General features: G+C 36.5%; 1 protein-coding gene across 14 annotated transcripts in view; it reads right to left on the bottom strand.

Moving 5' to 3' along the window:
* NPAS3 (neuronal PAS domain protein 3) overlaps positions 1-21,519 on the bottom strand; it is an 870,070-nt gene that overhangs the window by 422,119 nt on the left and 426,432 nt on the right. For 11 of the 14 annotated variants that reach the window (XM_035262010.3, XM_035262012.3, XM_002753796.7 and 8 more), the window contains one exon: positions 18,316-18,398. In XM_035262010.3, the coding sequence (XP_035117901.2) occupies positions 18,316-18,398 (83 nt within the window). The remainder of the gene's footprint in view (positions 1-18,315; positions 18,399-21,519) is intronic. The other 3 variants (XM_035262011.3, XM_009005915.5, XM_078334760.1) reach the window with 1 other exon arrangement.

Genomic DNA, 21,519 nt, shown 5'->3' with positions numbered 1-21,519 from the left:
GACCCCCCAAAAAGGCAAGGAAAGTGGTCATCTACACATCACCTCTCTTCACTTGCTCCTTTTCAAATAAGCCATGGATGAACTTTTCCTTCCAATTGGGAGCCACAAAATGAAATGAGAAAAAGAGACACGTGGCAAGTGTGAACCATCATAGATTAAAAATGCTAAAGCCTTGCTCAAGGGAAAAAGGATAGCTTGATAATAAATTGACAATGACGTGTCCTCCTGCTCATCTGTGCCAGCTTTCCCAAAGCAAAAACCCTCTTCCTCCCAAGACCAAACCTACCCTTACCAAGAGATGAGCAGCCTTCTCCATCCCAATCCTCAAAGTGGCCCAGGCTTCCCTGGTAAAGAACTAGGAAAAATGGACTTTGACTGATAAACTTCATCAACTAGATTCCTGGGTGGTAAATATCACTGTGATACATCAACTGGTATTTCTGAGAACATAAAGAAGATAAAAGATTTAAATAAATAGAGTACAATAAGAGTTTCACTCTTGTTGCCCAGGCTGGAGTGTGATGGCATGGTCTTGGCTCACTGTAACCTCCACCTCTCTGGGTTCAAGTTATTCTCCTGCCTCAGCCTCCCAAGTAGCTGGGATTATAGGCATGTACCACCATGCCCAGCTAATTTTGTATTTTTAGTAGAGATGGGGCTTCACCATGTTGGCCAGGCTGGTTTTGAGCTCCTGACCTCAGATGACCCACCCGCCTTGGCCTCCCCAAGTGCTAGGATTACAGGTGTGAGCCACTGCATCCAGCCTACAATGGGATTTGAAATAATTATAATAAATAAAACCCAGAAATATTAAAAAAAACACACACAGAGAAACATTACTACTGTGTGATTACTTTAAAATGACTTAAACTAAAATTACAAAATATCTCCATTTCGTAGAAATTGAATTAAAATACAAAATCTCAGGATTTTGTTTCTTTTACATCCTAAGGTTGTTGCCTTCATTTTAAAATAAAATGGAACCACCTTTATCAGCTATTAAATATGGCTTAAAATGACTACTTCATTTTAACTTCAGCAAGACATCATTCCTAATTGGTGTTTTAAACTTTTTAATTTATAAAACATGACAAATTTCAACATTTTTATTTTAAACACATAAATAGAAAACAAAGGCAAACACAGCTATGTACTCCTTCAGGAATATCATGTGGATTTCAAAGTTTATTTTTTATTTTTATATGTTTTATACTCTAGAGAACCACTGGCATGTATATTATTTCTAATATTGTCTTTTGGCAGAATAATTCATGTAAATATAGCAGAAGATTATAACGTGCTAGAGTTTTAGAGGACTGAGATTTTCCAGTTCTGGAAAACACAAAGATGTAAATTACTCCTGGGATTTTTTAGGAAGACATTCACTAGAAATATTAGAAGGCTGACCAGCCCTCTGGAAGTTGGAGAATCTCTATTCTTCTGTTTAATATTCCTCCTAAGTGCATTCATGCGAAGCCTTTAGAAGGAATTGTCCTCTCTTTCAAAGGGGTTTGACTTGGGCACAGTTAATCATCACTGTGATAAAGCAATTAAAGGTATTCATAATTAGGACCAAACCAAATGTAAGTAATCAGAAAATTAAGGGGAAAATGACATTATAATGGGCTGTGTTTTCTTTAATGACCTCTTGGCTGAGAAGGACATTCTGGAACTGGTGCATGGGGACTTAGGTGCATAATGCATTAACCCTACCAGGAGCCCAGCATGTAAATGTCTTCTTCAAGTGGTAAGAATGCACCCTGAAATCAGTTTCTATCACTGACTTTTTAACAATGCTTCCCAAAACAAAAGGGACAATTAACAATCAATCAGTTAGAAGTTATATGCATTGTCTGCACAGATTTACATCACATCTACAAAGGCACTGAGTACCTACTAAGAGCACCACAGTGTGGAAGACACGAAGATGAACAAGACAGGACAGCCATCATCAAGTTGTTTACAATGGAACAGGAAAACTAAGACATACATGAAACCATTTTGAAAATTTTCACAAAAAAACACACATGGGTACATGCATGTATATCTAAGTGGTGAATTGTTTTTGTTTTATTATTTTGTTTAAAGACCGGGTCTCTTGCTTTGTCACACAGGCTAGAGTCCAGTGGTAAAAACATGGCTCACTACAGCCTCAAACCCCTGGCTCAAGAATCCTCCTGCTTCAACCTCCAAAGCAGCTGGCACTACAGGCACACACTATCATACCTGGCTCATTTTTTAAATTTTTGTAGAGATGGGGTCTTGCCATATTGCCCAGGCTGATTTGAAATTACTGGGCTCAAGCAATCCTCCCACCTGTCTCCCAAAGTTCTGAGATTACAGGTGTGATCCACCATGTCTAGCTGGAATTTTTAAATATATAAATGATAGGATAATGTGAAAATGGTATTCTGTTTGCAAAATTTTACTTAATTGTAAATGCAATCATTGGAAATTTAGGTCCTGTCTCTACACCTGCACCTTTCATCCCAGATTAGGATATAACATTTCATTATACATTTCTTGAGGGAAGAAACAACATCTACATATACCCCAAAGCTGCATTTGATGAGCCTTATATATAACAAGCTATAAATGCTTGTTTAATGTCAATAAACAAAGTCTGTATTTTTCCTGCCCTAGATAAACTGGTATGCATTTAAGAGAAGGCTGGCTATATATACTTTCTAAAATGAATAATCTCGTAAATGCCAAAATAATGTGCAGCAATCTCAGTGGAAAAACTTGTCCCCCAACCCCACCTATCAATTACAATAATCCAGAAGGATCTCCAAAGATCATGGAAACACAATCTAATAATTTAGATATTGATTGAAATAATATAATCTCTCTTTGGGTTAATGTTGTGAGCTAAAGGTCTCAAGGTTAACGGGAGATGTCAGTAAAAATATAAAACCTGTATTTTTTTTTTCAACTAAATGAATTGTAAGCAGTTATTTTTCAACAGAAGAAAATGCAGGGTATAGAAATGGGTATGCTCCCCCATCTCTGTTTTGATGTTAGGCATGACACTCTTCGGGGGAAAATGACTTTGTGCTTTCTAAAGCTTCTTAAGTTTCTCTGAAAATCAGGCTAACTGCCCCCCTCCCAAACATAGCTGCATGAGATTCTATTAAATGCAGTTTTGTTGATGTGGCCCCAAATGATTTTCCCCTCTTTCCGTCTCTGCAGGCTGCCCCAAGTCTCCATGTCTGTTAATGACCTATTGCTTCTGTCTGATTCAATACAGCCCACTGGCTATGGAAATGGCAAGTCTCAGCAGGAGACAACAAAATGGTCAGCAAACAGGGCTGAGCCATGTCATTTTCCGCAGATACTTTCCCAGGAATGAAATGACAAGTTTTAAAATGTTGTCTTCTGCTCAGGGCAAATATTTCTTTATTAAACAAAAGTGCATGTCTTCTTGTTTCTATTCAAACCACAGCTTAAAGTATGTCACTTGAAAAACTTCCATTGTAAAATAATACCTAATATTTCTCTTACAATTCCTTTCTCTGTCACTCTCTCACTTCCACCTCAGGGTTCGAATCCCAGCTGTGCTAGCTGGTTACTAACAGCCGCTGGACCTTAAACAAATCCCTTTACCACTTTTTCCCCCCACCAAAACAAACCGAACTATATCGTAGTCTCCAGGTAAAGCCAGGTTAAATGATAGCAATTAGTTATCAAACAGTCAGATAAATTCCCCAAACTGATTAGTAACCTTCCAGTACTGAGAATAGTTTGAGCTACAGCAATCCAATTCCTAGTTAAAAAATAATATGGCTTAGCTGTGAATCCAGTGAAACTAATCATTGAGCAGAGATAATAGGTACCAACTGAAAGTACCAGGCCTGGGTGTTTTATATTTAGAAAGACCCAACAATATCTTCCAGAAGATTAAATGCTGTCTACATTCTGGATTGGGCTTTTACATTCAGTCCACCTAAATGTGATCTCAAGAGAGGATACAGTTGATCTTACTATGCATTATTAAATAGTTACTGAGTTTTATCTCCTATGTGACTACAATTCTAAAAGTATAATTTAAAATGTCATTGAACTATCCTTACGGATTAAAGATGCAATTAAAATAGTCATTGATATTATCATTTGCCTTTGTATTTATGTAGAACTTGCAGACTTCCCACTTACAAAAAAAAAAAAAAGAAATTTCTGTTTCTTTAGGTCAATTCTACCGTCGGACTAATCTCTATACCAGATGAAATTTACTAAAACATTGTATCAAGCTAAAATGAAGTAAAAGAGTGGATTACTTCAGAGGGCATTTTTTATGGTGGCCTAAAGGGTCACCTGAATTTTTCATATCTTTAGAAATGAGAGAAAGAACTGCTCTGACCTGACAATTCCTGCAGCAGTTATCTAGCCTCATGGGAATTAACTAAGCTTCTCTGTGAGGGCAATACAACCATTAGTTACACATTTTATTCATCCAGAACAACAAACTTTTTAATGATTTCGCTAATTCTCCCAAATGTTTATTTTTCCCAACAGACGTAAAGCAAAATGGCATATTTTCTTTTCTTAGACACGGTTCTCCTGCATTGTCACAAAATGACACTGTCCCATGGATTACTTACCTTGCAATCATAAATCATCAGATCCTGAATTGGCAAGTGTCTGAGAAGTGATATTCTCAAGGAGCTAGCCAACACTATTAAAAAACAGCTGGAGACTGGGTGACCAGGGCATCTGACCCAGCTCCTGGGTCTGCCCACAGGTGCATGTCTACAGTTCAGAGAGGATGGAACCTAGCAGTGAGTCGTGTACCGTGCACCCCTCCTCCCCCAAGCAGGATCCCTACAGTGCCTTTCTTACTGCTTGGTGCCCACAGGTCTTGATTTTCTATGTTCTTTAATGAGTACAGTATTACTCAGGTCAGGCTCAGAAGAAGAAAATCATTCATAAACATGTATCAGCTATAAGGAACACTGGAAGACCCCTCTTAAAATAAGCTGTTCCTTCCATCACTCTTTTCAAGAGACAAGAGTCATAATTTTATTTTGGTTGATATACAAAAACTCAGATATGTAATTTTTTTTTTTTTTTTTTTTTGAGACAAGAGTCTTACTCTGTCGCCAGGCGCCAGACTGGAGTGCAGTGGCACAATTTTGGCTCATTGCAACCTCACCTCCCGGGTTCGAGCAATTCTCCTGCCTCAGCCTCCCGAGTAGTGGGACTACAGGCGCATGCCACTAAGCACAGCTAATTTTTGTATTTTTAGTAGAGACGGGGTTTCACCATGTTGGCCAGGATGGTCTGGATCTCTTGACCTCATGATCGGCCCACCTCGGCCTCCCAAAGTGCTGGGATTACAGGCTTGAGCCACTGCGTACCGCTCAGATACCTAATTTTTATTTTCTTCTCTTTGCTTGTCTGTACTTTCTTTTCAATGTTTTCTTTTTTCCCCACTTTGTGTAAAGAGGTATATGACTACACACACACACACACACACGCATACATGAGGGAGAACTACTTAGAATTCTTCTGTAATAATATTTCTGTCTTTAAAAAGCTCGTGAAATACAGATGTGACATTATAATTATTGAATTGTGTGTTTAATTTGGCTCTTATTGTATTTAGATCTTAATATCTCAAAATAATTTTGATTTGATTCTTCTAAGCCACTTTCCTCCACTGCGTTCTGCAGACGACTACTGGTCCTGGATGCTCAGCTCACCAGTATCTGCAGTCAGTTTAGTTTCAGAAACGATGCACATTATCACCCACCCTCCCACCCATTCACAATCTTTCCTCAAGCCCAGATGAGCCTTAAGGTTTGCAAAGCTCTAGAGACTGAGGTGGGAAAGGAACCCTGGCCATACTGACTGTGTTTTGGGTCCAAGATAAACGATAGTCAGCTTCTGTCATCCTATTCCATGTCATTACTAGCTGATGCTGGCAACGACAATATGCTGTCTACCACCACCAAGGGCTTTAAAGCCAAGAAGAACACAGATCTGGCACAGATTTGTAGATATCTACACATCACCACAGAAATATAAATACTGAAACAATAAGAAAGTTATTAGTATTCATATTTGACATATAAACTTATGACTTTCTGTCAACTTTGAAAACTGATACAGGCTGAATATCCCTTATCCAAAAAGCTAGGTAAAACAACAACTCAGAAAAAAAAAAAGCTTGGGACCACAAGTGACAGAAATATTTTCATATATGTAATAATACAATTTGGAGATGAGACCCAAGTCTAAACACAAAATTCATTTATGTCTCACATATACCTTATACTTACAGCCGAAGAATAATTCTATACAGTTTTTAATAATTGTGTACACACAAAGTTTTGACTCTATTTTGACCATGTCCCACTACTACATGGTTACATGAGGTCATGTGCGGAATTTTCCATTTGTGTTCATGTCAGTGCTCAAAAAGATTCAGCTTTTGGAGCATTTCAGATTTTCTATTTTCAGATTAGAGATGCTCAACATGTAGTATAATTGTCTTTCTGTTCCACATTAATAGTCAGATAATTTGGCCATTCTTAGTGCCTGATAAAGAATTGCAGATATGTTCCCATACCTTGCAAACAATCTTTATATCAGCGTGCCCCAAACAAATTGTCTGGTCATAATGAAATCGCTGGGTTTTTTCCTGTCCCATTTGTGACCTTGCTAAGAGAATGCATGAGTCATTGTGAAGTGAGGACCCTCCAACTATTTCCACAGGGAGTTCCACATAAACGCCAACCTATTTTTTTTTTTTTTTGAAGTGGAGTCTCACTCTGTCTCCCAGCCTGGAGAGCAGTGGTGTGATCTCAGCTCACTGCAATCTCTGCCTCCTGGGTTCAAGCGATTCTTCTACCTCAGCCTCCTAAGTAGCTGGGATTACAGGTGTGCACCACCACATCCAGCTAATTTTTGTATTTTTAGTAGAGACGGGGTTTTGCCATGTTGGTCAGGCTGGTCTCAAACTCTTGACCTCAGGAAACACCAAACTTAAAAGGAGGAATATATGTGTGGGTGTGATTAGTGAAGGAGGTGACCTGTGTATGATCACAGGAAGTGATTTGCTCCATGCTGGATGATCTGATTCCCTCCTGTTGCTTCTATGGTTCAGCATCTGTGACAGGCAACTTTTTTTGAGGGCTCACTGAGCTTTCTGTATAGTATCCCAGCTAATTCTGTGAACAGTATCTCATCTAAACCAGACACCTATGTGTAGTATCTCATCTAATTCTAACACCACTGTGTAAGGTACGAATTGTTTCCATCTCTATTTGGCGTTGAGAAAACTGAGGCTTAGATAGTTCAATAAATTGCCCAAGTCCCATAACCAAGTGCAGAGATTCAAATGCAGTAATAAGTGATCCAAAAGCCACGAGTTCATGTCACATGGAACCATGTTGGTCTGTTTTCCTATGGCTTTTCTGAGGCAAAACCATCATTCATTGTCTATCTCAGTATTTTCTGCAGTCCCTGGTGCACATCAGGCACTGAGTAAATATTTACTGAACTGAAGCTTAGTATTTTCAGATTACTGTTTCACTTTTCTAGATCCTGGCCACTTGAGGCAATTCATTTTCCAACTATAAAGTCCCCATTTATTACTGCACTAGCTTCAGTCAAGTGGCCAAATACCATGGCTTTCCTCCAAAATGAGTTACCTCAAACTGCTTCCTCTCCTCACACCTCTCACTCTTTTTCAGTGAATGATGGCATGAGCTTATTCTGCAAATCAAAGCTAGCAAGGTAAATAAAAAACCCCAGGGATACGTATCTGCCACACAGAGACATCCCTATGAACATCCTTCTGAGAAGCTCTCCCCTCTGACCCTGACATGGAAGGGTGCACTTTTTGGCCTGGCAGATGATGGATTTTGTGCAATACACACAAGGAGAAGCATATCTGCATTAAACTGTTTTGCTGGCATAATTCACAGCAATGGTTGATGGCTGGTTCTACCTTCTAGCTCTTCTGTATTTCTGATTGGGTGTTTATTCCCATTCTTTTCTGAGCAAGTTGAGGTCATGTAGTATGATAAGGAGAGTAATGACATGTCACACTTTAGTCCAAAGGAGACTTTGATTCTGGGGTCCCTTTATAAAAACTCTCTCAGTTTCTTCTAAGTTGCCAATGAGAGTATTATGACAACGTCTTTGGTTTTTAAGAGAAGGATTTTCATCTCATGGTAAAAATACACTGTTACCACCAAATTTTTTACTCTGAACGAAACCTGAACTATCAAATAGGTACATTAATGTAGCAATTTACGTCATGTTCAATAGGAAATATTTGTCCTACTTTGAACCTGAGAGAATTTGTTTTTCTTTCCTTTTCTTTTGTTTTTTTAGATGGAGTCTTGCTCTGTCACCCAGGCTGGAGTACAGTAGGGCCATCTCGGCTCACTGCAACCTCCACCTCCCAGGTTAAAGCAATTCTCCCGCCTCACCAACGCAAGTAGCTGGGACTACAGGTGCGTGCCACCATGAGCAGGTACTTTTTTTGTATTTTTAGCAGAGATGGGGTTTCACCATGATGGCCAGGATAGTCTCCATCTCTTGACCTCATGATCTGCACATCTCTGCCTACCAAAGTGCTGGAATTACAGGTGTGAGCCACCGCATTCAGCCTGAACCTTAGAGAATTTTATCGGTAATGTTCTTATGTTCCTGCAGTAACAATGCTTCTGATAAACATCAGGAATTTTCTTCAAAACCTGCACATTATTCCAGACTACCCAAGACACAACAGAAATACCAGCAGATGGTTCTCGAATGCATTCTCCATGTCAAGTTCTGTGCCAAACACTTTCAACTACACTATCTTGTTCAACCCTTACAATAGACCTGCCAGGGTAACTTCCACTACTATTTTCTCCATTTTAAAGATAAAAAAACTAAGGCTTAGAGGGGGCAACAGACCACTGTAGGTGCACACAGTTAACAAATGAGCAAGTTAGGAGATAAACTCAAGTTTACTGAATGCCAAAATCCATGCACTTAATGAATCTGCCATATACTCTGCCACATCTGGAGATGTGGATACAAACTGAGCTTCTAACACAAAGCTGAGACAAGGCCCTGGTTATGAGGTTAACTGTCATCTTGCCTGGTAGGATTTCTTTGTTCATTCTTTTATTCACCAGGTATTTCCTGAGAACCTATTAAATGAAGGACTCAAATTTTATACTTTGAATATACCCGTATTAGTACTTGTTCTGGCTCACCTCTGAAAAAAGAAAAAGCATATACTGAATTTAGTAGAATTTTTAGCTTTTCAGAGAAAAGTTTGATGAACTAGGTTTTCAGACTGTGACAAAGAAATAGCTCTAACGTGCCCATTCATTCATTTTTATATATAATGAGCTAAAGCAACAATAATTGTTTAAATAACAGGTTTTAAACTTCTTTTCACAACAATAAAATATTTTCTTAGGATCATGAATATGATTTTTATATGGCCTAATAAGTTAATTTTGAATAAGAAATCATACTTTTCCCCTTTAGGATTAACATCCTAGGGCAGTACAGTATAGGGAAATAACGGCTTCCAATCAACCTCTTTGCACTCCAATGTGTCCATTTTGAGAATGGAGATTTTGATAAAACATGCATTCTTGAGATAATCTGAAGATCAATGAGATAATTCTTGGCAAACCACAGTAAGATTCTCCAGTGAAACCAATTCTGTTTGAAACATTAATCTAGATAGGAAATGAACACCAGGGTCAGAGTGATGCTTACTTCATTAAAGCCCAGTAACTTAGATGAAATGCACATTGCCGGTAGACCCATCTGATTACACTGATGTTCGTTTGCTAAATTAGATAATGGACATGTCACATCTCTTTTATAAACCCTATTCCAAAAGTTATGATTCATTTATAGACATATTTTAGTTTAAAGCCAGGCAATTTACTAATAGAAATTGTGAATTAATATTTAACTTTAAAAACCTATTCCTAAATGTCAATGCTGATATCTTATTTGAGGTAAGGACACAGGAGTGGTGAACAACAGACTTAAGAAATTTCTAGTTTTCTTTTCCATTCTTTCTTTTTAAATAAAAATACTGCAATCCCTACTTTTGATTGTTTTATAGCTCAATTGATAAGGTGTGTTCCTTTTTTTTGTTCAAGAAAATTTAAAAGCAACTAATTTAAATATGCAAAATTATCTTGAGTTGTTCATACGTGAACTTAAAAGCCGTGCAACACAGGAAAATTAAGTAATTATGCCTCCAAGTTATTTACTGCAATTAAGCTCATTTATCATATGCAAATTAGTGCAAACTGGTCTCATTAGTTACTAAATTACTCAATATGAGCTGAACAATGTAGCACTCCAGTTTGTAATGAAAAATCCCTGTAGAGGCAAGCAGTATCAATTAAGCTAATTTGCATATGCAAATATATTCACTAACTTTCTCTTTTTCTATATTTAGTTTTACATTTTCTTACCATTCTGGATCATAGAGACACTACAGGGTCACTCAACTTTCTCCCCTTCCTCTATCACAGCTAAAGGAATTAATTCAAAAATATTCCTATTATTTGAAATCATTTTATTTTACTTTAGCACTGATGTCCAGCAGGATACCATTTTAGCAAAAAGAGCCACCAGGAATAAGAAGAAACAACTTCCTAGAGATGATCATTTCATGTATATTTATACATTTCAATAAAATAAGGGTGAAATTTTAAGTCATCAATAAAGTAGAAAACAGACTTGAAGATACCACTCTTTCACAGAAGTCCTTTGAAAACACTACCATTGAATGCAAAAGGCATGTTGAGTTGGCTAGGCAGCATCCTAATAAATGATAATTTGTATCTTTGTTAGCTTTGGAGCTGTTTTAGGTATTTTCACTTTTTTTTCCCCAGATATTTGAACTGTACTAGTCAATCTTTCATTTTTTTTCTGGTATATGAGATTAAAGAAGATGCCTATCAGCAGATTTGGCATTCTCTATCCCTACCCCAATATTGTTATAAAGAGCTCCTTTTGCCTATAAATCCAGTATATTTTCCCCAGCAGAATCTTCTACTCAGTCTTCTACAATTGGCTGAGTCTCAGAGACCAGAGGCACTGTAGCTAGAAATACTAAAACAGTAACAAATATATAAATAAGATACTATTCACTTTGTTTCTTTATTATTTCAACCTGATTTTTTTTAAAACTTCTGGTACAGAACCTGTATGTTCTCATTTGTCTGACAGTAACTCTGCAGGACCAGAAGACTATATGGACCAATTAATCGTGATTCTAGGATATGCCCTTCACCAATCTTCAAAGTATGATTAACAGGAGAAACGTAGAAATTTAAAAGTAAATCTTGACCTGATTTTCTTCTAAATTTGATCCTTAACAGCCTCTGTAAAATACAGATTCTTGTTCTATTTGAGACATAACTGTACACTGTATTCCACAGTTAAAGGTGTCCAGGGAATGAACAACTACATGAACGAAATCTGACAGCTCAATGAGGTTGATAATATTATCCATCTCATCCACACGAATCTTCTATTACTTTGACTAACAAATAGAAAATCACTACATGTGAGCTCCCTTCTCCTCCATCATTTTTAGAAAATATATACTTTAACGAAACTGTTCTGCTAAAGTCATTACCACAGGCCATATTTGTGTCCTGTACACAAGGGTTATTTTACTAATAAACGATCCTTGCAAAAAACAAGCATTCCCCCACTTACGTTGAGGAAGACCAGGCAGTCAAGCAACCATCCTACCTAACCTTTTCTGATCCACCCCTAGTCAGAGAACCTCAGGGGTCATAATCTTAGAATGTTCTTGGAGGTTCTTTCTCAGTCCCCTCAGAGGGGGACTGAGAATGCCCATGGAATTCTTTTTCAGGTTGGGGTTTAATGTTCTAAAAGCAATACAAAAATTCCCTTATGGCCAAAAATAATGTGAGGTCAATGACATAGATACAAGAGTGTTTACCTAATATGGCCAAGCACGAAACTGACATATGTATTCCATATTTCCACCATTACCTTAGGGCATTTCTTACAGAACACTGTTTTTATTCTCTCAGTACTTATTTTAAATAATAAATGCATTTCTCTATTAGTTATGTACAAACATGTTGGTACTCATTATATTTATCCAACTCACAAAACTTAGTTTTATAATCCAAAACAAGTTATGAATAAAGACTATCTTTCAATTATTTTGTAAATACATGATAGTTCTTAGTAATGACATGTATTTTACAAAGTCAGTTATATATACATATATATATATGGTTAAAATAATATGCTGACAATGAATATAAACATAAACCTTAAAAATGTCCATGTAGTTGGTTTAACCTGTTTAACACCTGTGAGGTGAGTAAAACAGCATTATTATGGAGTTTGCAAAAACAATGTTGCATTGTATATAACGTAATTGTATATGACAATTATGAAAGCATTATTTATGGAATGAAAAAAACTTAAAACTTTCTGCTGAAGGTATGCAAATAATTAAAGAATTCCATTCATAAATCTGGCACCTAAGGAAAAGTCAGTCCAGCAGTTAATTTTATGACTTATGAAGATAATATTTGCTACCATTTTCTGTTTTTTAAACTTCAAAAAGATAAAATACAAATATTCTATCTGGTCTTTATATTGGAAAAGTAAAAATGAATACCACGCATACTTTTTCACATTAAAAAAGTCACAAAATGGGAACAATGTAATGCCCTAAAAGAACTTTTCAAGCAGGAACCACATTTGTGCTTAATCACATGTACTTTCCAGGAAAGATCCTACATAATAATCTCCTCGAGTTCTTGGATTTTTACTGAGCTTGCCACAAAATGCATGAATTCCAGCCTTTACCCCTTGACTTCTCATTCTTCATCTAATTTATAAAAATCAAAGAAGAATTTAGTGAACTATATAATGCCTTGATTCAGGCTCAGTAGGGCCTAGATTCATAGCCCTGTTGTTGCAAAGCTGATATCCCTTGAACCGTCAACTCTGCTGGAGAAGATGCTGCTGTCCTAAGATTCACTCCTGAAATAGCTATAGGTTCACTGAGACTATAATGTTGATCACAGTCAGATGTGAGACTGCTTTGTGAATGAAGGCCCCAGAGTTTCATAATACACAGTCTGGGCCTTGGCCCTGCCTGCATATGCTGGTATTGAAAATTGGCTTTGCAGTAAATGACTTTACATTGATAGAATCACCATTAAGTTTATTTTTTTCTCCCTTTTAGTGGAAAAGTAGTCAAATTTTAAGAGATCCCACCAAACTTTCTTTTTCCTATGAGAATATATGGCTAATTAGATATGCAGAGCAGAGACACATTACATATCTATTCAGAGAATGGGTACACCAAAAATTAAGAAGTCCATCTTACCCCTCACTCCAAATCCTCTACACCAAGGGGCACCTAGTATGCACTTCAATGAAACATCACTGGGGCACAGATAGCAGGGAAGCTTGGTACCCGATGCAGTGAAGCCACAGGCATTTTCGGAACTCCACGCTGGTATTTGAAACTGACCTCTACTTTAGTTTCCAAATTCAGTTAGCTACTGAAGTCTGTTTACTCCAACTGTAAGTGTCTTAATTCTTTCCTCTTTTTATCAGTCTTTTAAAATGCCCTTATCATTTCTTGCAAAGTATTATAACCCGAGTGTTACTATCCTGGGTTCAAATTCAACTCTGTTACCTAAAATGTGAGCTTGAGTTACTCAAGTTTTTAAAGTCTTAGTTTGCTCAATTTTAAGATGTACATAATCGTAGCACCTATCGCATAGGTCTATATTGTGAGTATTCGATGATTATATAAGAAGAGAACTTAGCATGGTACCTGAAACTTAGTACATAGTAAAAATTCACTGTATTTAAGCTGAAATCCATCCAGACTAGGCTTTTTTAAAGAAAATTATGTTTTCAATATATTATCTTCTCTTTGTATTTACACACATACACACACACATTGGTATTTCCATTAGAAATGCAAATTTTTAGATGTAATCAAAATACTCAATAACAGAAAAATGGTTTAATAACGTATGATACATCCATAGTGTGGCATGGCATTTAGCCATTAGTAATAATGAAAACCAATCCTTTCATAACACAGATATGACCATAAGATATTGATTTTTTTAAAGGAGATTGCTAAAGAGCATATAATTGGCCAATGGAGTTAATTTTTCATCTGTTTTCCAATATGCACAAAATGCTTGACCCCATAAATCTCAGACATATAAACATACTCTCACTATATGAAAACTACAAATTTCTCTTGATGCTAACTTCTCATTTCCCACCCTTCCTTTACCACGAACACTCAGATTCTTCTCCTTTACCTCCTATCACTTTTTAGGTCTGTCTTCTACACTTAATCCATATGGCAACTTTCAGTCAACAAAACCTATAACATCTCTTCAGTATTTGCCCTACTAAAGGATTTATTCTCAGCTACCTTGACATTATTAATATTCCTTCCTTGAACAAAATCAAATCCTGTGACTTGCTTCTTCTTTCTGTCCATTCCTTTCTCATGTTTACTGGCCTCTTAAATGATGACATACCCCAGGTGGGCTCTCCTTAACCCTCTCTTTGCTCCATGTAACTTCCATAGGTCTGTAACCCAACCTTAATTCGAACTTATCATTTATCTATACACCAGTGATCAGTAATTCCAGACCTAGCCTGAGGATTCTCTGCAGAAATAGGACCTACATTTCTAAGTGCTTACCTCACATCAACTTGGCTATTTAAGAGACCATCCCTTTGACTTCTCTCAGGTAGTAGAATCAGACAGCTAGTAGCCAAACTAGAAAACTTGTGGTGATAATTAAATCCTGTCATTCTTTAGCCTTTCACCTCTAATTACTGACCATGTGCTAATGATTCTTTCTCAATTCCATAGCTGCCTCTCCATTCACAGAGCTCTATCTTGGAAAAGATCTTCATTTTCCTGAACTCTGTTAAAAAATTTCCTAAATGGTCTCTTTATATCAGTATCTTATAACTCAGACTTCATAGACATTGTATTTTGATAATAACTCCAGAAATAAACCAAATCATTCTCTTATCACTCCTGCATAAAAGCCCTATCCATGGACTCTTCATGGAGAATCAAGTCCACACCTCCTGGTAATACGGCTCCTATAATCACTCTACTTTCATCTCTTATATGTCCCCACTGCATATGTGAAGCAGCCATTATATCAAACACCTAAACAGTCCCTAAGTGAGACTTATCATTACTTGTTTACATGCTTTTGTGTTTGATGTACCCTTTGGTTGGAATAGTATTCCATTTTCTTTGCCTAATAAACTCCTATTCATCCATCAACAACTTTGAAAAGTCTTCTTTGGTGCTGTATGGTAAATTCAGAGCCTTGTTCTTTTGTGGTCCCATAGTACTTGATCTGTGTGATGTTTCTCACTTTACACAACCTCCTGGTTCCTCTTTCCCTGAATGACTGTAAGCTCTTTAAAAACAGCAGCCACATACAGTGACTTCTGTGTTCTTACAAAGTATTTGAAACTTGTGGGGGCTAAGGGGAGTGTTAAATGACTATAAATTGTCAGGTTAGAGACTATGGCTACACTTTGTTAACCACACAGGTTTTTATTAACTATTTGCAAGTGAAGGAAAAGTAAGGAGGAGGAAAGAGAAGAAAGAATTCATTCCAGCCTTTAGGAATCAACCAGATTCTACCATGGCTCCTTCTTAAACAAAATGTAGAAGCCATCTCATCCTTACTGAACATTGAGACATTGTTGAACATGGTGCAGACATGGGCATATGGGTTGAAAGGTTTCCCTGCTAGTTAGGCAAAACACCTGATAAGATACCTTAAGGGATGCTCCTCTTGTTACTACTACTTCCTAACCCCTTCTTGCCTACAATTTGAGTACTTAATTTAGAGTAGTGTATAGTAGTTCTTCCACTCCATAACCATTAGTGCTAAAACCAAATCATACAAAAAGTTCTAGTTTCTATGGTGAATGTAAGATTACATAGTGCAACCATGCTCAGATGCCTTTCTTGAAAGCATCTTTACCAAGCCATCTATATTTCTCCTCAAAGCCTACAGCTTCAAACATATTCCAAATGTGACCAGCCCTATTTACGAGTCTTCTTGTATGGACATAATTGAACATTTTAAATTTTCATCCATTTATCTTTTTTCCTATACTCTGAAGCTATACAGAATATAACTAATCCTATATCTTTTTTTTTTAAATGAGGCCTTCAAATAAATAGAGAGGGCAATGATGCCCATTTGAAGTCATGTTTTCCAGACTAAACTTTCTCAAGCTTTTTGCCACTCTTCAGGTAATATGATTTCTAGTTTACTCACAGACTGATTATTCTACTCCAAATGGCATCCAGCTGTCTAGGTTGGTGTGACGGCTGATGCCACCATCATATTGTGTCTGAATGTGACCCCCACCCAAAATGGGAATGAGCTTGCAGCCCCATTCTAGATCCTGTATTCTCTCAATGAAGTATAACATTAATTTAGCATTTGGGAGAGCCATTTTACATTATATTTTTATACTGAGTTTGTGCTTGATTCAAACTCCTAAGTTTGTGTCAGTTTTAAATTCTTGCAATTACTAAGACACCTTCCTCATAGGCATCATGATTTCCAGAAAGAATTAAGAATATAATAGTCTAGGACTAGTCTTTGAATCATTTCTTTCATTGGCTAAGCCTTAGGTAACAATTTCTGACTGCTTCAGAATAGAAACAGAAAGAGCCCTGAATCACATCAGAGTCTAACAATTTATATGTCATGGCCCATACAAAACCTATAATAAAGATTCTGAACACAGTATATATGGGAAAAAAGGAAATAAAAATTTGAAGATCTAGAAAGAAATATGATTCTTTCTGTATCCTTGAAACTAATCCTAGGTTACAGCAAAGGTAATTCAAAATTTTATGTACATTGTAGAATAACAACTCCCAAGATGCATTTCAAGAAACATCAGTTATATGAGATATTAACAGATATTGGTGGAAAAATGAGACATAAGAATACACAAAAATATAAAGTAACTAAGACTTCTCAGGGCTTTAAACTTTCAAATGTGAAATGAGCTATCTGAGACCTGATGGAACATCAATATTATCTCAGAAGATTGTTAAAAAACACAAATTCCTGGACTTTCCCCTATAAACTCTCATTTAGTAGGTCTAGGTTGAGGCCCAAGAATGCATCCTATGAACAAGTGTTGTGTGATTCTGAAACTGCCAGTAGAGACACTGCTTTGGAGAACCACCAGGATTTGACAATGAGTGATTTTCTTTTTTACACAGAATCTCATAATAGTTTCCTAATGCACATACTTAAGGGAATAATAGCTAGATTTAATATAACTTTTGACAACTTAGAAAATGAAAGCTCCATAAAGGCCATCTTTATAAACTCTGAATGAACGGGGATCTGGAGTATACTTTTATTTTACTCCAAAGTTTATCTCAGAAAAACATAGCTACTTTTTCCAAATACAGTAAGCAGTCCAGATATCCTAAACTTATCTGCTTCTTCAATTCTATGTGAAAAAGTGTGTCTTCCACAGATTTTTAAAAAATGGCCATGACAACATCTGTCCTAGGAGCAGGACCAATGTGGCACAATTATCCATGGTTGAAGACAGATGTGTGGAATCGATGGCAATGTCTTAATAAAAAAAATTTTGAGTAAGTGAGATGCGGAGTTTGCAACAGATTTTCTCTAGGGCTATGTAACTACATTTTCATCCTAGTGACCTTTAACATTTATTTGCCATGAAGTTCATTGGCAAAATCAGTTATCTGTCTCCTTTTACTATTTTAAAATATACTATATTTTACCCTGACAAATTTTCTAATTTGGGGAGGCAAACATTAAGATTTGAAGCAGTCACAGATACAAACTCAAGCAAAAAGGAAATTTGGCAACACAAAAAACTGTCACAGTACTTTCACAACAAAACTTTGCTCTTCCAAAAACAATATATAGCTCCAAAGAGACACACATAGATCCACTTACAAATACAGCGCGCACAACCACTGTGGAACAGCCAGTTACTACACATTGAGCATCAACTAAATAGAGCAAATCATCTGAATTATTTCGGCACAAATAATACTTGCCCTCCCTTTCTCATTAACATTCTCTCAAAGGATGGCTTTCTAAAAAGAAAAAAATAAACTCATAAGAATGTTGGAATTCCAAGATAAAATAACAGTCAAATATACAATTGACATTTTTTTTTAAATTGTGTTTAAACATAGGGCTTTTTCTTAGTACAATATAAGCAAGCTTCTTTTTGTTTTAAAGGTACCTGCAAAATGTGACTTCCCAAATGTGCTTCAAATACTTCAATGGCTAGTGCACTGGGGCTTCTCCTTCGCTGTGCACCTATAACTTAAAAGAAAGAAAAAAAGAAAGAAAACAGAACAATTAAGTTGGAACTGTGATTCATACCTTCAGCGTAATTTCTTTTGAATGGCATCACTGGCTATTTAGTGTAACAATGAGATCTGACCCACCACCCAGTATTAATTTTAGTTCTGAGTTATCTAAGCATAAGCATAGCCTAGGTTGAATTTTTAACCTAGAAGAATATAGACTTCCAGAAACATCAAAAAAACCACATCCACACTTTAAAAATTTTCCTTTTGGATTGTTTTCCCTATAATGGAATAAAAACATATGAATATTCAGGTTCCTTTAAAATAAATTAGTATACTGTTTTTCTTAAAATTAAGGTAATTTTTTTAAGTATCTGCATACTGCCTTATCTCCCCTCGACCCCACCCCAGATAAAACTAAACTTCTTATATGTTCTAGGCTAGAAAAAAGCAAGCAGAAAACTTTTTGTATTTTCTAATGTAATAACTTCATCACAATTTAATTAGCACAACATACAGGTTAAGACACTCTCATTACAAATCGTTTGTACTAGTGTTAAGCATCCTGAGATGGCTGGACTTCACATTTACTGCATATTCATGTGTAACTATTCCTATAGGACTGACAAGAAGCCCAGACAGATCCTTGGCCAGCATGTGCCTCACCAGGTCAGTGACTGTTTCTTATCTGGAGCTCCTGGACACTCCTGTTCTCTCACTAAGAGTCAATCCTTCTCTTCCAGGCACGCTTCACATGCTTTTGCCTGCAGGTACCTACCCTACAAGGAGTCCTCATAATCCTTAACAGAAGTGGATTTAATGCATAATATCTGTGGAATCCAGGATTGAGCATCATTTCTATATTATTATTTTTTTTACGTGGGGTTCCAATTTGTTTTAAATTGTTCTTCTGGCTATTTTTTCTTCTTCTTCTTCTTCTTTTTAATTTAATGGAGTTTAATTGAGCAATGAACGATTCACAAATCAATTAGCACCCAGAATTACAGCAGATTCAGAGAGACTCCAGGGATGTGTCGTGGTCAAAACAAATTTATAAACAAAAAAGGGAAGTGATGTACAGAAATCAGAAGTGAGAACATCATAAAAATCTATTTGCTTTATACTGATTTATGAAATAAAATATTCAGATGCTTTCTATGTTTCTAACAATTCCCCATATTTTCCTGCTTTTCTTGAAAATTTTATTGAAAACCTCCACTCTCACAAGCCCAGATACTACTAATTGAAAATAAAATCAAAATCCCCTACTTTCTTACTTCTAGAAACACTTTCAGCTAGTCAACAAGAAAATCTGAGTGAAACACTGCTGGGATAATTCTGTTGCATTTCAGTTACTAAGTTGGTCAGTTAAATCCATAGCTTAGTAGCGATTATAATATAAACAAACTTGTGATTACTGTGCTATGCAAAGTAGGGAGTTTGCCCCTGCAATTGTTAGTTTGTGTCTGCAATGTCTGCAAGGCACTGTGAAAATGTGTGTGTGTTAAGTATCATTATTACTGACACGAGAAAAATAACAGAGGCAGTTTTTTTCAATGGGAAAATTTATAAAATATAATTGAAGAGTGATTATTATCAAAAGAATATTCCAGCTGGTAGGGATCTTAGAGATCTCTACTCCAGCCTCCTCATTTGCTTCAGAAGCAAAACACACAACTAAAAATCTTAAAACAGAGAAATCAGTTTACTATGCTGAGATTAATCTTTATTATAAATATAGACATAGAGTTTTTACAGTTTAAATATTCAGATATACTTAAGACCATACTACTGTGTGTATATGTGGGTGGGTGTGCACATTTCTGATTAATTTCCTATTCTAACATGCACATTACTCCCTTCAAAACTCCTTTGGCATTTTTGATAATGCAGCTGTCTTGCTGAATACTGTTTTCAGTTTCTAGAGTGTTAATTGCACATTATGGTAGCTTGGTGTGAATGATCCCACATGAATAAAATCTGCAGCCTTTTTTTTCTGTGTGTGAGATTATGGGGGTGTGTGGCTTTTGGGAGGGAGAGGGGGGGAGCTGAAAAACTTCTCAAGTGTCCACTCTGTTTTTGAGGCAGTAATTAGGATTCAGAAAGCTCCTTATTAATAGTTCATAATTTGGTGGGGTGTGGGGGGGACTTCAGGGCCTCCAATTACGAAGTTCAAAATAAACCACTGCACCTCACCAAAAAAAAACAAAACAAAAAACTAATTTTAGATAACATAAACCATTTTACAAAGAACTGGATTGCAAGGGGGCCAAGGGAGTAATAGCCACTAGATTATAAGGGACCTTAAAACATCACAGATAAGTTTACTTACTTAGGAGGCCCAAGATGCAAGCTCCAGTGACAATGTAAAGCTGCTCAAATGCCTTCTGGGGGCATAGAGACTGCTGTTTTTAGTGGAGCATGTGGGGGTTTATTCAAGTCTGGCTACTGATGGCCTTTCTTTTCCTTCTGTTTCTGTACTCCATGAGTTCTATCTGTATAGTTATTCTTTGTTCTCCAAACCCCCTAGAAATCTGAGTATGCATCCCCATACACACTAGCATAATATACAAGTATCTTGCAAGTAGTTTCATGCTATTCTATTCAATGGCATTTTTATGGCACTGGAACGTCTCTTGATTTATATGTTTTGCACTTATGCAGGTGATGTGGGCTGTAATGACAGTTCCTAATTTTACAACCAACATAAATATGTTAAACAGGAGCCCATTATGCCCCTGGTAGGAGCCCAGCTTTAACTGGGGCATTAATGCTAACTGAATAGATGTTAAATATGTACTTCTTATCTTGCACTTATCCTATCACATCTGGCATTTTGAGAACTGAGACAATAATCTGACAACTAAAGAATACTGCAAACACAGGTATTTTGTTTCTCCATGTTAATCTCATTATGTTTATAGAGTATCATTAATGATCTAAAAAAAAAAAACCTAAAGGAGCATTTCCTCAACAGGGTCTGTCATCCACAGAAAAGTAATACATTGTTTATGAAGCTCTCTCAGATTTCTGTATTTTAGAAATTGACAGTTTCTAAAACCACTTAGTAGCCCAGACATATTGTACAATTATTATTGTGGAATGGGCCACTGTTTCATCTGATCTACTGACAT

Source organism: Callithrix jacchus, chromosome 8 (genome assembly GCF_049354715.1).
Source record: "Callithrix jacchus isolate 240 chromosome 8, calJac240_pri, whole genome shotgun sequence".
Lineage (NCBI taxonomy): Eukaryota > Metazoa > Chordata > Mammalia > Primates > Cebidae > Callithrix > Callithrix jacchus.
This window is presented reverse-complemented; position numbering and strand designations above follow the sequence as displayed.